General features: G+C 47.9%; 1 protein-coding gene across 2 annotated transcripts in view; it reads right to left on the bottom strand.

The window, feature by feature from the left end:
- Positions 1-18,509, bottom strand: part of LOC142472353 (syntaxin-binding protein 1) — an 89,502-nt gene that overhangs the window by 29,703 nt on the left and 41,290 nt on the right. For both annotated transcript variants that reach the window (XM_075579418.1, XM_075579419.1), the window contains exon 8: positions 8,683-8,767. In XM_075579418.1, the coding sequence (XP_075435533.1) occupies positions 8,683-8,767 (85 nt within the window). The remainder of the gene's footprint in view (positions 1-8,682; positions 8,768-18,509) is intronic.

The following is an 18,509-nucleotide window of genomic DNA, read 5'->3' as shown; positions in this document are numbered from 1 at the left end:
TGCATGTACAGGCTGTATTATACATACACGGCCCGTCTCCTGCACTCACAGGCTCTATTATACACACACGGCCCGTCTCCTGCACTCACAGCCTGTATTATACATACACGGCCCGTCTCCTGCATGCACAGGCTGTATTATACATACACAGCGTCTCCTGCACTCACAGGCTGTATTATACACACACAGTGTCTCCTGCACTCACAGGCTGTATTATACACACACAGCGTCTCCTGCACTCACAGCCTGTATTATACATACACGGCCCGTCTCCTGCAATCACAGGCTGTATTATACACACACGGCGTCTCCTGCAATCACAGCCTGTATTATACATACAGTACACAGCGTCTCCTGCACTCACAGCCTGTATTATACATACACGGCCCGTCTCCTGCATGCACAGGCTGTATTATACATACACAGCGTCTCCTGCACTCACAGGCTGTATTATACACACACAGTGTCTCCTGCACTCACAGACTGTATTATACATACACAGCGTCTCCTGCACTCACAGCCTGTATTATACATACACGGCCCGTCTCCTGCATGCACAGGCTGTATTATACATACACAGCGTCTCCTGCACTCACAGGCTGTATTATACACTGTGACAGAAACCAGGGGTTGGTAATAAACTCCATATACAGGGCTCCCAGGATACTGAACAGTTTCTGTCCTGTCTAAGCTGAACAGGGCAGCCTCGTGGTACAGGCACTCCATTCCACAGTTTGTCTGCTGCCTGTTTTCTGTCACCTGTCATGCTGATTAGAGTTCAGGTATATAAGACCTGTTTCCTCTGGACCCCGCCCAAGAGCCTGGAAGGCTGCTGAACTGCAGAGGGGTGAGAAAGCCTCTTTCCCAAATCGCTTCATTCATTCTGTTAGTTTGTCTAAAGACTGCAAAGGTACTTATTTTGTTGGTGGAAGTGGACAAGCCACTTCCAACTCTGAGTCAGGGACATCTAAGTTTAAGTTATCGCTCAGACGAGCAGCTTTTTGTTTGGCTTTGTTTTCTGTTTAAACTGTGGCAGTCTCAGTGCCTGGGACTGAATAAACCAGGCATAGCCTGTTTAAAGGAACAGTACGTGACGTCTCATCATTTAACCTACCCTAAAAGACCGTGTTCTAACAGTCCCGGACAGACGGCGGAGCCCGGAGTAAGCCGTTTGTCACATATGGTGGAGAATGCGGGCAGAACACTAAAAGGTCTGGGGGTTAAAGAACTTTAAAGAAAAAAAAAAAAAAAAGTTTTTTTTTTCTCTCTCTCCAAACAAGATGGAAGACGTGGTGAGTGCGCTGGTACGCAATGTCGCTGTCCAGAGAGACGCGAATGAAGCCCTGCAACAGGCGAATGCAAACCAGCAAGAGACAAACCGCTTGCTGAAAGAGGAGCAACAGCGGTTCGCTCAGGGCTTACAGCAGGAACTCGAGATCCTGAGGGAGACTATCAGTAACCTTCCACTGGCAGCGGCAGCCCCAGTTCCGAAAATGACCAGGGCAAGCCACTACCTTCAGAAGATGGGACCCTCGGATGATGTGGAAGCCTATCTTCTCACGTTTGAACGCACGGCACAGAGAGAGGGATGGCCAGAAGCTGAGTGGGCTGGTCTAATCGCACCCTTCCTAAGCGGCGAACCCCAGAAGGCTTACTTTGATCTAGAGCCAGCCGAAGCTAACGTCTATGCAAAGTTGAAGTTCGAGATCCTCGCCCGCCTCGGCGTAACCACGGCTGTTCGCGCCCAAAGGTTTCACGCATGGTCCTTCACGATGGATAAAGCCACCCGAAGCCAGATGTATGACCTCATCCACCTCGCCCGGAAGTGGCTACAACCCGAGATCAACTCAGCAAGCCACATCGTGGAACGGTTGGTCATGGACCAGTTCTTGAGGAAACTTCCCTCTGCCTTACGCCATTGGGTCAGTCGGAGTGACCCCCACAATGCGGATGAGCTTGTGGCCCTCGTAGAAAGGTACAATGCAGCAGGAGAGCACCCGCAACCCACAGTCGTGGAGCAACCCCACTACCCGAGGTTCCAGGACTCTTCCAGAGACGGTAAAAGGGTACCGGGGTTAAGGGGAGCTGAAGAGCGGCGACCACCTTCACGCAGCACCAGCAACAGTGGTTCGCACACTAAGGGCAATAGTCAACATGGGGAGCCGGGAAAAGGCTCTAAGTGGGACACAGACTATGTACCTAAATGTGTAAATTGTCATGAGAGGGGCCACACAGCAAAAATCTGCCCACTAAATGAGGAGCCCATGCAATGCAACAGCGTGGAACCTTATTCGCTGTTGTCCCAATGTATGGGCCCTAGCCCAGAGGACCCCTTGAATAACCATCTGTGGGCATTTGTAAAGGTTAATGGTAAGAGGGTTCGGGCACTTCTTGACTCTGGGAGTATGGTCACACTAGTGTCCGAATACCTATTGCCCATTAAGAAGAAACAGGTAAACAGTTCACAAAGAGTGGCAATTTGTTGTATACATGGGGATAATCATGAATATTCCACTGTTGATGTTTTTTTTGAAACAGAATTTGGTTCTTTAGATTTCAAGGTGGGTGTTGTACCCAAACTGGCACATGATGTGTTAATAGGGACCGACTTTCCCCATTTTCTAAAAATGTGGTCCCCAGCTCAGAATAGCGCCCAGAGTTCAATAGCAGACCATAACGAAGTGTTAGAAGAAACAAATCCTTTCCCTTTTTCAGAAATGGAGGTTGACGAGGGCCCAAATAAGAAAGGGGAAAAGGAGGAGTGCTGTGAAATTCCCTTCCCCATCACTACTTTGGTAGGGAATACCCCAAATCAAGATGTTGATCAGGCACTTACCACCCCAGTACAGGATAAGACCCTCGCTGACCTAGAGGTCAGTCCTGGGAGTTTTAAGAAGGCCCAGTGGGAGGACCCCACATTAGCGGTAGCAAGGGGAAATATACGGGACCAGAATAGTACTCATGGCCAACCAGATAGGTCACTTGCTTACCCCTACTTCGAGGTAGAGAACGACCTAGTATATCGGGTTGATAAAAGAAAATCAGTTACAACTAAACAATTGTTGGTACCACGGACATTCCGTAACGTAGTATTACACCTCGCACATAGTCATCCATTGGGGGGACACCTAGGGGTGGAAAAGACAAAAGAAAAGGTTCTCCGAAGCTTTTATTGGCCTGGGGTTCTGGCAGAAATTACAAACTATTGTTCCTCATGCCCAGAATGTCAGATCACCGCCCCGTTCAAAGCATACCGCAGCCCATTGGTACCCCTTCCCATAATAGAGGTACCATTTGACCGGATTGCTATGGATCTAGTAGGACCCCTAATAAAGTCTGCTAGGGGACATCAGCATATATTGGTAATATTAGATTATGCTACCCGATATCCGGAGGCAGTTCCCCTACGTAGCACCTCTGCTAAAAACATAGCAAAAGAGTTAGTACTTCTGTTTTCCCGGGTCGGAATTCCTAAAGAGATCTTATCTGACCAGGGAACACCATTTATGTCCCAAGTAACAAAAGAGCTATGTAAACTCCTAAAAATCAAGCATCTCAGAACCTCAGTCTATCATCCACAAACAGATGGTTTAGTGGAAAGGTTCAATAAAACCTTAAAGAGCATGTTACGCCGGGCGGTCGATAAGGATGGGAAAAACTGGGACTGTTTGTTACCATACCTGTTATTTGCCATTAGGGAAGTTCCCCAGTCATCCACAGGCTTCTCCCCGTTTGAACTATTGTATGGCCGACATCCAAGGGGCTTACTGGATATAGCCAAAGAAACTTGGGAACACGAGGTTACCCCTTACAGAAGTGTAATAGAGCATGTTGCCCAAATGCAGGACCGCATTGCTGCAGTCCTACCCATAGTGAGGGAACACATGGAGAAAGCTCAAGAAGCACAAAGGAATACGTATAATAAGGGTGCTAGGGTCAGAATTTTTTTTCCAGGTGATACGGTACTAGTTCTGGTTCCCACCGTGGAGAGTAAATTCCTTGCTAAATGGCATGGGCCATATGAGGTCTTGGAAAGAGTGGGAGAAGTAAATTATAGGGTAAGGCAGCCAGGTAGGAGGAAACCTGAGCAAATTTACCATATAAACCTACTCAAGCCCTGGAAAGATAGAGAGGTCTTGTTAACCCTAGTACCCCCAGGTCCGTCAGAGAATCAAGAAACTGACCCAGAGGTTAGCATAGCTGAAACACTGTCCGTGCATCAGAAACGAGAGGTCCAGAGTTTAGTGAGAAGGAACAAAGAAATCTTCTCTACACAGCCAGGTAAAACTAACGTAATTAAACATGACATAGTCTCTGAACCGGGGGTCCGAGTTAACCTTAAACCGTACCGAATCCCAGAGGCCAAGAGAGAGGCTATAAGTTTAGAGGTTAAAAAAATGCTAAAACTAGGCGTAATTGAGGAATCCCAAAGTGGGTGGAACAGCCCTATAGTTTTAGTCCCAAAGCCAGACGGTACAACAAGGTTTTGTAATGACTACCGGAAACTAAACGCGGTGTCAAAATTTGATACTTATCCTATGCCCAGGGTGGATGAACTTGTAGAGAGACTGGGCAAAGCCCGATATCTCACAACCCTAGACCTAACAAAAGGGTACTGGCAGGTTCCCCTCACAGAAAGGGCAAAAGAAAAAACAGCCTTCTCAACCCCAGACGGCCTCTTTCAATATAAGGTGCTGCCTTTTGGCTTACATGGAGCTCCCGCCACATTCCAAAGAATGATGGATAAAATTTTAAAACCACATGTTCGGTACGCTGCCGCCTACCTGGATGATGTGGTAATCCATAGTGAAGATTGGCAGTCCCACCTTCCAAAGGTCCAAGCTGTGCTCGACACAGTTCGGTCTGCTGGACTAACTGCTAACCCCGCTAAATGCACTATTGGTCTGGAGGAGGCCAAGTATCTGGGGTATTCTATTGGTAGAGGGTTACTCAAACCACAAACACTCAAAGTAGAGGCGATACAAAATTGGCCAAGGCCAGTCACAAAAAAACAAGTAAGGACCTTTTTGGGGTTAATTGGCTACTATAGGAGGTTTATTCCCAATTTTGCAACTAAGGCAACCCCACTAACCGACCTCACAAAAGCAAGAGGACCGCTAATGGTAAAGTGGTCCCCCGAAGCCGAACAGGCCTTTAGAAGCCTGAAAGAAGCTCTCTGTGCCCAACCAGTGTTGGTCACACCTGACTTCTCCAAAGAGTTCGTAGTCCAAACCGACGCATCTGAGGTAGGGCTGGGGGCGGTACTCTCCCAGGAGTCTCAAGGGGAGGAGCACCCCATCCTTTATTTAAGTAGGAAACTAAATCCCCAGGAGAAAAATTACTCCATAGTCGAGAAAGAGTGTCTCGCAATAAAGTGGGCTGTAGAGACACTCAAGTATTATCTGTTGGGGAGAAAGTTCCGATTGGTCACAGATCATGCACCCCTTACCTGGATGTGTCAAAATAGGGAGAAGAACGCTAGGGTGACCAGGTGGTTCCTAAGCCTACAGCCCTTTAAATTTTCTGTGGAACACAGGTCGGGGCACAAACATGGCAATGCCGACGGGTTGTCAAGGATGCACTCCCTAATATCCATGGTCGCTCACCCCTCGAGGTCTGAGCTGGGGGGGAGGATATGTGACAGAAACCAGGGGTTGGTAATAAACTCCATATACAGGGCTCCCAGGATACTGAACAGTTTCTGTCCTGTCTAAGCTGAACAGGGCAGCCTCGTGGTACAGGCACTCCATTCCACAGTTTGTCTGCTGCCTGTTTTCTGTCACCTGTCATGCTGATTAGAGTTCAGGTATATAAGACCTGTTTCCTGTTTCCTCTGGGCCCCGCCCAAGAGCCTGGAAGGCTGCTGAACTGCAGAGGGGTGAGAAAGCCTCTTTCCCAAATCGCTTCATTCATTCTGTTAGTTTGTCTAAAGACTGCAAAGGTACTTATTTTGTTGGTGGAAGTGGACAAGCCACTTCCAACTCTGAGTCAGGGACATCTAAGTTTAAGTTATCGCTCAGACGAGCAGCTTTTTGTTTGGCTTTGTTTTCTGTTTAAACTGTGGCAGTCTCAGTGCCTGGGACTGAATAAACCAGGCATAGCCTGTTTAAAGGAACAGTACGTGACGTCTCATCATTTAACCTACCCTAAAAGACCGTGTTCTAACAGTCCCGGACAGACGGCGGAGCCCGGAGTAAGCCGTTTGTCACAACACACACAGTGTCTCCTGCACTCACAGGCTGTATTATACATACACAGCGTCTCCTACACTCACAGGCTGTATTATACACACACAGCGTCTCCTGCACTCACAGGCTGTATTATACACACACAACGTCTCCTGCACTCACAGGCTGTATTATACACACACAGCCCATCTCCTGCATGCACAGGCTGTATTATACACACACGGCCTGTCTCCTGCATGCACAGGCTGTATTATACATACACGGCCCGTCTCCTGCACTCACAGGCTCTATTATACACACACGGCCCGTCTCCTGCACTCACAGCCTGTATTATACATACACGGCCCGTCTCCTGCAATCACAGGCTGTATTATACACACACGGCGTCTCCTGCAATCACAGCCTGTATTATACATACACAGCGTCTCCTGCACTCACAGCCTGTATTATACATACACGCCCGTCTCCTGCATGCACAGGCTGTATTATACATACACAGCGTCTCCTGCACTCACAGGCTGTATTATACACACACAGTGTCTCCTGCACTCACAGGCTGTATTATACATACACAGCGTCTCCTGCACTCACAGGCTGTATTATACACACAGCGTCTCCTGCACTCACAGGCTGTATTATACACACACAGCGTCTCCTGCACTCACAGGCTGTATTATACACACACAGCCCATCTCCTGCATGCACAGGCTGTATTATACACACACGGCTCATCTCCTGCATGCACAGGCTGTATTATACACACACGGCCCGTCTCCTGCATGCACAGGCTGTATTATACACACACAGCGTCTCCTGCACTCACAGGCTGTATTATACATACACAGCGTCTCCTGCACTCACAGGCTGTAGTATACACACACAGCGTCTCCTGCACTCACAGGCTGTATTATACACACACAGCGTCTCCTGCACTCACAGGCTGTATTATACACACACAGCCCATCTCCTGCATGCACAGCCTGTATTATACACACACGGCCCGTCTCCTGCATGTACAGGCTGTATTATACACACACGGCCCGTCTCCTGCATGCACAGGCTGTATTATACACACACAGCGTCTCCTGCACTCACGGGCTGTATTATACACACACAGCGTCTCCTGCATGCACAGGCTGTATTATCACACACAGCGTCTCCTGCACTCACAGGCTGTATTATACACACACAGCGTCTCCTGCACTCACAGGCTGTATTATACACACACGGCCCGTCTCCTGCATGCACAGGCTGTATTATACACACACAGCGTCTCCTGCACTCACAGGCTGTATTATACACACACAGCGTCTCCTGAACTCACAGGCTGTATTTTACACACAGCGTCTCCTGCAGTCACAGGCTGTATTATACACACACAGCGTCTCCTGCATGCACAGGCTGTATTATACACACAGCGTCTCCTGCACTCACAGGCTGTATTATACACACAGCGTCTCCTGCACTCACAGGCTGTATTATACATACACGGCCCGTCTCCTGCACTCACAGGCTGTATTATACACACACGGCCCGTCTCCTGCACTCACAGGCTGTATTATACACACACAGCGTCTCCTGCACTCACAGGCTGTATTATACATACACAGCGTCTCCTGCACTCACAGACTGTATTATACACACACAGCGTCTCCTGCACTCACAGGCTGTATTATACACACACAGCGTCTCCTGCACACACAGGCTGTATTATACACACACGGCCCGTCTCCTTCACTCACAGGCTGTATTATACACACACAGCGTCTCCTGCAATCACAGGTTGTATTATACACACACAGCGTCTCCTGCACTCACAGGCTGTATTATACACACACAGACATACAAAGAGTGTCTCTCGCACACACTTATGTACAGGGTTACACAAACACAAAGTGTTGAGTGTTACATGCAGTATCATACACACATACACACACACACATACATACACACACACACACACACACACACACACACACGTAGTGCCACAAACACAGTGTCACACACACACATGCACATGTAGAGGGCTATACAAACACAACGTTGACAGTGTTACATGCAGTATTACACAGAGGCACACACAGTCACACACACACTGTCACACAAGTACCCAGTGTCACACACACACTGTCACACAAGTACCCAGTGTCACACACACACACACACATTTTTACACACACACAGTGTCACACACACATTGTTAAACACACACACAGTGTCACACACACACACACACACACACACGGTGTCAAACACACACACACAGTGTCAAACACACACACACGGTATCAAACACACACACACAGTGTCAAACACACACACACGGTATCAAACACACACACACACACACACACACACACACACACACACACACACACACACACACACACACACACACACACAGTGACACACACACACACACACACACACATACACACAGTGTCAAACGCACACACGCACACACGCACACACAAAGTCACACACAGCTCCTCACCTCCCCCATGGTCGGGTCGTCTGCTTTGTAAGCATCCAGCTTATCCTGTATGAGCTGTGACAGCATCGCGTTATCCTTATAATCCCTGTGAGGGAATACACAGGGTCAGCACTGCGCTCACCCGCGGTACCACTGTATACACAGCACTGCGCTCACCCGCGGTACCACTGTATACACAGCACACACACCGGCTGTACCACTGAATACACAGCACTGCGCTCACACGCGGTACCACTGTATACACAGCACACAGAGCACACACACCGGCTGTACCACTGTATGCACAGCACTGTGCTCACCCGCGGTACCACTGTATACACAGCACACACACCGGCTGTACCACTGTATACACAGCACTGCGCTCACCCGCTGTACCACTGTATACACAGCACTGCGCTCACCCGCGGTACCACTGTATACACAGCACTGCGCTCACCCGCGGTACCACTGTATACACAGCACTGCGCTCACCCGCGGTACCACTGTATGCAAAGCACACAGAGCACACACACCTGCTGTACCACTATATACACAGCACTGTACTCACACCCCGTCTCACCCGCGGTTCCACTGTATACACAGCACTGAGCTCACCTCCCATCCCACTCGTGGTAACACAGTATATACAGCACTCAGCTCACCCCCCATCTCAACCGCAGTTCCACTGTATACACAGCACTGCACTCACCCGTCTCACCCGCGGTACCACTGTATACACAGCACTGCACTCACCCCCCATCTCACCCACAGTACCACTGTATACACTGCACTGCGCTCACCCCCCGTCTCACCCGCAGTAACACAGTAAACACAGCATATACAAAGAATAGGTACTGTATCTGTGGCGCCTGACATATAGATATATGTTTCGAAAAAGGATATATACAACCAGGACTGGTGGATATGCTGATCCCAGGATATCTCCAAATGGTGAATATTCGTGCTTAAAAAGAACAAATAAAATGCATAGCATAATACTGTGTGGTATACATGACAAACATAACATATAACAAACAGCTGCAATGGTCAAAAGGTGAACAAATTATATAAACATTTAATAAAAAGACATAAAAAATGACATGAATTGTACATAAAATAATATATAAAAAATGAGATAAGACTGAGATAAGAATGAGACTGATATATCTGCCACAATGGTGGAATTGCCCACTCACCAGACAGATGATAAGGGCAGGCAGTGGATAATTCTGAGAGTATCCCCTCTCCTCTGTGGCTTGGAGCAGCTTGGTGCATTGTTACTCTGTGTTGGCAGCGTTCCACGCATCGGCTGGTGTTTGTGGGCGGAGCGCCCCTCTTGATACACTAATCCGAATGTGCAGTCAGCCAGGAAACGACCGTAGCAGATTCGCCAAGTATGGCGCCAATAGTCATGCAGACCGTAACAGCAGATTCAAAATTACAGCAGCCAACGGAGGGGATATAGTAGAAAATCGGCAGTATAATCAGCGTGACCACCCAACGCGTTTCAGAAGCGCAGCTTCCTTCTTCAGGGGTATAATTATTATGTCCTGAAATGTCCTTTATACAGTATAGGTAGTTAATTAAAAGTATGTTACACCTGATGATAGTCCTGCACATGTGCACTTGCAGGTTGGAAAGTCCTGCACATGCGCAATGATAAGTTGAAGACTGTAGGTAAAACTCAGCTGGTTAAACAAACATGCAAATACCTGACATACTTATACATAAAACAAATAACATTTAAACAATGAAAACAGTGATATTAGTGAATAATAATAGATAGATATTCATAGATATATATCTTATATCCTAAATGCTGTCTCTTATGTCCAATAACTTTGGACTAGTGTTAGAAAAAATGCAATACTTCCCACAAGTGCTTGTGGTTTTCTAAACTTATGTGTGAAGAATTGTGTGCTGTGTGATGTGATAGGTAAATAAGGTGCTATGTGGCCCTCTGCCATTTAAATCTATATAATAAATACTGTAGCCATGTCTAAGATTGGTGTACATATCTCTTTCTCATGCTGGCAGTAAACCTGGTAAGTATGCAGGATTGCCAGCAACAATCAATGGAGGTTTGCCCTCAAACCCTGGTGAGGTGTCATATATCCCCAAAGGAAGTGACAACATGCAATGTGCCCACACTTAGTGGTACAGAGCAGGTTTGTTCTCCGGGGGGTGATATAAGACACAGCACTGCCTAAAGTTAGAAGTTCAGTTTCCTGTTGTTGTGCTGCCTCTGTTCAGTGGGAGGCACGTGAAGGTCTGCAACAGTGTTGCAGTGTCTCATGCTAGCTGTGAGTCAGTGAGCATACGCAGCACATTGAGCAGAGTTAGAGGAGCTGACAGACAGAGCAGCTCAAGAGAGGAGCTGAGAGAGACAAAGCAGCTCAGGAGAGGAGATTACAGCAGCCAGAGAAGCTGGGGAATCTCTTTGAGAGTAAAGGTGGAAAGCAGCTCTATTAGGGAGAAGGGACCTTCCTAATGGAGTGCTGCACAGAGATGAGCGGCTGAGTTGCTATCTGTGAGGGGCAGCTTGCCCATACCATGCAAATAAAGATGTCTTGTTCGCATATACATCCACTGTGTGAGTGTGAAGTTACACAGCAGTGGATGGCAACACCAAGAAGGAGTTCCTCGCCAGGACCATCTCCCTGCGAAGGCACAGATCCTGATGAGGTGGAGGCGCTGCACATGAAGTTGGACTCGCACCCACTTCCTCAGCTACCTGTCCTGATGACATCCCCTAATACCATCAAGCGGGAGACTCAGGAGTCCTGTTACTTGCAGGTGCACCACCATACACGATCACGTAATGGGGACCGGTTAGACCACACGGGCCAATGTGAGATTGGGTGGGTCAGACAAGGGGGTCCACCCGTTACATTTGGAGGCGCTGCTGAGAGAGACCTGTCAACAGGACAGGCTTTTGCTAGGCACACGCTAGGAAACAGGGAGAGTGTCTGCTGCCACTTTGTGCTGCGTGGGACGGAACCAGGGGTAGTCAGGGAGCTGCTGGAGCTGCAGGCCGCAAAGACGCCTTGGGATCCTGCTAGGGGTTAGTGAGTCTGGAGCCGGGGGCTATTGCTGTTCTAGTCACCTTGAGGTAGCGCTAGCGGGGGACGCCTGAAGGGATAAACTGGTAACTTAGGGCAGGAATTCTGGAAGGGTCCGCACTAGGCTAGCCAACAGTAGGTAGACGCCCAAAGTACTGCATGGAAGAGCCAGAGTACTCTAGTCTCCATTCCAGACCACTTACCAAGGAGCACAGACTGGAGGAAAGCGTTACAGTAGACACAGAAAGAGTGAGCCTAGCCTGAGGTAGTGCACAGAGTCAGATCTACGTTAGGTACATCGGTGTGGCAGCTGCCCCGCAGAGAGGAGCTCCATGTGCGATAACAGAAATTATAACAGAGAAAAGAATGGCGACTGCAAGAATGGAGGCTCTCTCAAGCAGTGAGTCACACCTAAGATGGCGGCTCCCGCCAAGTCGGGCGAGCACCAGGACTGTACAAGAAATTGTTGCAGAATTCTGTCCGGGTTGGGTGTGAAAACCAGAGCCCCGCCCCTGCACTGTGAGTAATTCAGCACAGAGTCAGAACAACTCCTTGGTAGAAAGTGCCCCTCTTCTAGAGAGAACCGTCAGAATGGAGGATCTGCAGAGCGCAGAAGGTCCAGGATGGCGGGCAAACGAGGAACACGCATATGACCTGTGCGTGGAAGAAGAACAACCTACAGAAGAGACTTTTGTGAGCCTGTTGGAGACTGGCGTGACAGCCGTGGCTGCGCCGGGTTTGTCCTGTCTATGCTCTCGGGAAAGTACCCTCGAGACTAGTGAGGACGACAGTGTTGCTAGATGGGAGGAACGAAATGGACTTTGTTATTATTCAATATACAAACAGCCAAACGCTACCTCAAATGTGATGAAGAAAGATAATACGACCCAAGATGGCGGTACCCGCGTTCCCGGGATACCGCGTGGGCCAGCTGCAGAAAGTCTTGCAACTTTGCAGTTTGCTGATTGTTGGCCAGTATTGGCACCAACGAGAAAACCCCACCCTGTTGGGGAGTTTGGCGCGAAAGCTGGAGCCGCGCCTTCATGGACTATGACTCACTCCGCCCCTGTGCTGGGTCAGCCTACAAGTCTACGAGACCCTCCTCTAGAGTCCACCAGGGGGAGTGCGCATATTGAACTGCCAGTAGCAACTTCTGTTCCCCCTAAGAAAGAAACAGAATGCAGCAAAGCACAACCTCAGCTACCAGGGGCATGGCGGGCCAGAGGAGTGACTTACCCCTTTCTTTTGTGCCCGTGTATAGATAAAGTGAGGAAGGGTGATATGATCTTTGCCTGTTATTCATTGCCTAAAGGATTCCAGGAAGTATCCAATGACGGAATCACCAGCTTGAGGTGTGAGGACTCTGTGTATCTCTGGGAAAAGAACTTGTTTGGGGAGCTACTTTCTTTGCAAAAGGAGCAAACCAGTTTGTGTCTAGCCCTTATCTGCCTAAGCGTGAGGAGTTCCAAGCCCCAATGACAGAGACGGCTCCAGATCCGGTTCCAAAACCGGAACCCCAGATGATGGAACCATTCCTGACGGAATCAACGAAGGGTAAGGTGACTGCCCAGGGAGAAGGGGGATCGCTACCACTGGTACCGCCGGAGCAGGACCGCTTTAGGCCGATGGCCACCAGCGAATGCGAAGCGCCCCGACGCTGTTCCCCTGCGGAGATGTCCCTACCCCCATCCTGTACTACTGAAGACAGTAGTCAACCAGCTGTGGTGATGCGCCAGCCGGCGGACCACACAAGTGAAGCTGAAGATAAAGAGACATTTATCCAATCTGCTGCGGACCCTGATGTAGGCCCGTATGCCCTACAACGGCCAGTCCGGCCTTCCACAGAGGAACCCATCGCAAGCCAGCGGAGTGGTGAGGAACCTCCTAAACCCCCACAGGCGCCGGTGGTGGCAACGGTGGAAAAAGGCCTAGCCCAGGCCCGGACGGAGCGGAGAGCAGAACCATCACTTCCGGTGGCGGATGTCGTTCTGGAGGAAGAGGTTCCGGTTGGGAACCCAACGCAAGATGGCGGCGAGTCCAGCGAGATGGCCGTGTCCTCGCGGCCAAGCAGCTGTACCAGGAAGCCTGGGTCCGGGAAGAGACAGAAGGCCCTGCGGAAGCCTGGGAATACGGACACAGGTGAACCAGAGTGCCAGTCCGATGGTACCGGGCAAGGTAGCGAAAAGTTGCGGGTCGTAGCCCCGCGTATGCCGGCAATGTTTCCCTATGCCCAACCCTCGGCCATAGTTAAAACCCCTGCCCCTGTCACTTTTTCCTATGGGTCCCAGTCTAGCCAAGGGTTGTCTGGGGAGTCCCGAGCCACTTTTGAAGAATGGACTGGGGAAAATCTGGACTGGGGTGACTGTTTTGCCTCCGATGAGGGGTCGGGGAGAGAAATGTCTATGCAACGAATGTTATACTGCACTAATGATGACAATCGTACTGTTATGGTGGGGTGTGAACCTAAGAGCCTTGGGTCAAATTTTGGGTCCCCAGGGACATTGGGAGTTTCGTCTGGGAATTTGGGTAATGTTGCTCATATTGTGCCTATTGCCCGGGGAACCCCCTATGTGCGTCCAGTGTCGGCAAGAGTTGTCAAGGATCGCAAAAAGTGGTTACTTTATTTTCACCATCCATGGGAGGGAGAAAGTAAGTTCGAAATGGGTACCCCTGATGAAGATAGGGAATATGGCACTGATGAAGAGGAAGGATCAGGAGAAGAAAATTGGGATCCTGGCGGGTTAGATGAGAAGTGGTGTAGTCAAGAGGGGATAGTCTACATCTCCAGGAGATGCCTTGGGGAAATGTATGGGCATGATCTTCTCAGTCCACTAGAATCCAAGCCAGAGTTGTGGGCTGATTGTGGGTGTATAGTATGTCCCATAGAGTGTTACAGCATTGCTGGTCTAAACCCAGTGGACCATGCTGTGCGCAAGCCACCTTGAGAGGGTATGGTAGTACCAGAATGGATACTCCAGCATGGGGTAATCCTAGTTCTTACACATCTACGTTAGGATGTATCTGTTATTGTGTTATGAAAAGATATGTACTGTAATAATGTGTTGTTATGTTTTGCAGTGCTACCTGAAGGAAGGTTCCGCAAATTTAGGTCCCAGCCGGGCCGTTGGGATTCCACCAGGGGGAGAATGTAGCCATGTCTAAGATTGGTGTACATATCTCTTTCTCATGCTGGCAGTAAACCTGGTAAGTATGCAGGATTGCCAAAATAAAGAAAAACCTGGCGCCAAATTGTCAGTGGAATGTCCTGTACTCCTCAAGGGATCCGCACACTTGCTTGACAGACCATGCAAAGAAAGAAACACAAACAAACAAAGATCATAGCGCAACACTGTAGGGTAAACAGTACTGCACTAATACACACAGACAGTTAAGAATCCTAGCGACATTTAAAACAACTATTTATTAAAAAGAACTATGCCAAGACAGACAATGGCAAATGCAAAGAACCGCAGGTCATCCGGAGCACAAAAATTGGAGCCCTACTTACATATAGCAAGGTTTAAACTCGCATGGTAGGAACAAGTCCTAGATACAGATGGTCTCCCTGGCGGGTGATGTCTCTGCTCCACTGCGGTTCAGACTCCAGTCAGTCCTTACAATGGTAACCGGAACAGCTCCGGCCGTGGAGGCTGGTGTGCGGGGTCCACAGCTCTGCACCGCATGTAGACACACGCCTCACTTCCTCCTCCGGAGCAACAGGAAGTCTCTGCGCGCCCGCGCGCGATAGTGCCTGTTGCCTTAAAGGAACAGCTGGCAGGCTGAAGGGAAAGTTGGGCTCCAAAGCCAAATGACCTTAAAACGTCCAAATTCAGTCAAATAGTGGCAGTGCCACTAGCCCTTCTAGTTTTTCTTTATTTTGTGTTATTCTGTTAGTACTGGCAGTATCACCGGGCAGCCATACTTTATTTAAAGTTTTTTATATTATCACACTGTGTATCACACTTTAGCGCTAGTTCACAATTTTTGTTTTCACCATGCAGGATTGCCAGCAACAATCAATGGAGGTTTGCCCTCAAACCCTGGTGAGGTGTCATATATCCCCAAAGGAAGTGACAACATGCAATGTGCCCACACTTAGTGGTACAGAGCAGGTTTGTTCTCTGGGGGGTGATATAAGACACAGCACTGCCTAAAGTTAGAAGTTCAGTTTCCTGTTGTTCTGCTGCCTCTGTTCAGTGAGAGGCACGTGAAGGTCTGCAACAGTGTTGCAGTGTCTCATGCTAGCTGTGAGTCAGTGAGCATACGCAGCACATTGAGCAGAGTTAGAGGAGCTGACAGACAGAGCAGCTCAAGAGAGGAGCTGAGAGAGACAAAGCAGCTCAGGAGAGGAGATTACAGCAGCCAGAGAAGCTGGGGAATCTCTTTGAGAGTAAAGGTGGAAAGCAGCTCTATTAGGGAGAAGGGACCTTCCTAATGGAGTGCTGCACAGAGGTGAGCGGCTGAGTTGCTATCTGTGAGGGGCAGCTTGCCCATACCATGCAAATAAAGATGTCTTGTTCGCATATACATCCACTGTGTGAGTGTGAAGTTACTCAGCAGTGGATGGCACAACCAAGAAGGAGTTCCTCGCCAGGACCATCTCCCTGCGGAAGCACAGATCCTGATGAGGTGGAGGCGCTGCACATGAAGTAAGTTGGACTCGTACCCACTACCTCAGCTACCTGTCCTGATGACATCCCCTAATACCATCAAGCGGGAGACTCAGGAGTCCTGTTACTTGCAGGTGCACCACCATACACGATCACGTAATGGGGACCGGTTAGACCACACGGGCCAATGTGAGATTGGGTGGGTCAGACAAGGGGGTCCACCCGTTACAATACCTTTATAATAAGCCTCAATGACTATTATATAGTGTGAATAGATATTAGTAAATTTATATCTTGCATTCTAAATAGTTTCTCTTATATCAAATATCTTTAGTCTTGTATTGGAAAAATTACACTAATTCCCAAATGTGTCTGTAGTTTAATAAAAAAAATGTGAATCAAGTGATATACTGTATGTAGTATAATGTAATGTGTAAATACAGTGCTGTGTAACAATCTACCATTTCAATCTATATGATGATTAATTTTATATGAGCCTCATCAATAAACATAACATAGTGTCTTTGTGAACCTTGTGTGTGTATGATGTATTTATATTTATATTGTGCCCTGGTGATATAGCTTCTGTATATCTGTTATATTTAATATTAATATAACATTGTGTTTAGAAATGTTATAAATCTAATTGTATAGTTATAATATATTATACTTAGTAGAATACAATGGGAAAAGATCGCCTGTGAAAAAATGGATCAGCATGCAGAAATATGAATGGGTGAAATTATCATTTAACAGGTGTTGCTATATAATTTATGTACCAACCAAGAAGGCTTTAAGATCAAACTCAATGTTGAGACCTTGTGGGGATAGAGTACGAAGTTCGTAAATCCAAAAGGATTCTCTGCTCCCCAGAAGGCCTACAACATTGCCCCCTCTTCAATGAGGCGTAATGGCCTCTATAGCCTTATAGGTAAGTCCTATGGGATTCTGCCCGTGCACTTGAAGAAAATGGTTAGATACACTGTGTGTAGTCAAGCCTTTTTTTATGTTATATACATGTTCGTACAAGCGTCGTTTGACGGATCTGGTGGTCATACCCACATACTGCAGACCACATGGACATTCAAGGAGGTATATGACGTAAGAGCTATTGCAAGTAATGTGTTGTTTAATTATATAGGATTTGGATGTATTGTTGGATGAAAACGAAAAACTTTTTGAACTATATTTGCAGGCAGTACATCTATTGCAAGGGAAATATCCCTTGCAGGTGATGTTAGTGTGACAAGAGGGTCGCAGCAATGGACAGTTTGAACCAGCTTTTGTCCTATATTTGGAGCTTTGGTGAATATGATTTTCGGATGAACTGGTAACATATCCACTAATTCTTTGTCTTTTCTAAAAATAGGCCAGTATTTTTTGATGGTCTTGCGTATAGTGGGAGCCATTTGGTTAAACTGAGTAATGAATGGTAATTCAGATATTGTTTCTATTTTTCTCTTTTTGTATTTCAAAAGACTGGATCTGTCTATTGCTGCGACCTCAGTTATAGTTTGATCTAGTTTATGAGATGGATATTTTCTGTTGATAAATTTATGTTTAAGATCCTGTTCTTAATTCTTATTATTTATAGGTATGTGGCACCGCCATGGGAACAAGGTATGCACCAAGCTATGCAAATCTATTTATGGGCAGCTGGGAACAACAGTTTATCTGGTCCAACTGCCCCTACGGTGCAAACCTGGTGCTCTGGCGGAGCTACATTGATGATATTATTTTTATTTGTTCTGGTACTTTACAACAATTAGAATTATTTCAAAACTATATGAATGATAATATTTACAACCTTAATTTCACATTCACATCAAGCAACACATCTATTAAATTTTTAGATGTAGTTATTTATATTAGGGACTAGCTGAGAGACCCGGCGTTGCCCGGGATGTAATTTTGGGGGGGGGGCGTACGACAGGGTTAGGCTTCCCCCCCCCTTGACAGCTAGGTGGGTGACTGAGTTGACTGAGTGTGTGGGTGACTGTGTGGGTGGGTGGGTGACACTTGACTGAGTGGGTGGGTTGGTGACTGAGTGGGTGACTGGGTGGGTGACTTTGGGTCGGTTTGACTTTGGGTCGGTGGGTGGGTGACTTTGGGTCGGTGGGTGGGTGACTTTGGGTCGGTGGGTGTGTGACTTTGGGTCGGTGGGTGGGTGACTTTG

This window comes from Ascaphus truei, chromosome 21, assembly GCF_040206685.1.
Source record: "Ascaphus truei isolate aAscTru1 chromosome 21, aAscTru1.hap1, whole genome shotgun sequence".
NCBI classification, from domain to species: Eukaryota; Metazoa; Chordata; class Amphibia; order Anura; family Ascaphidae; genus Ascaphus; species Ascaphus truei.
The sequence above is the reverse complement of the archived record's forward strand: the minus strand, read 5'-3'. Positions and strand labels throughout refer to the sequence as shown.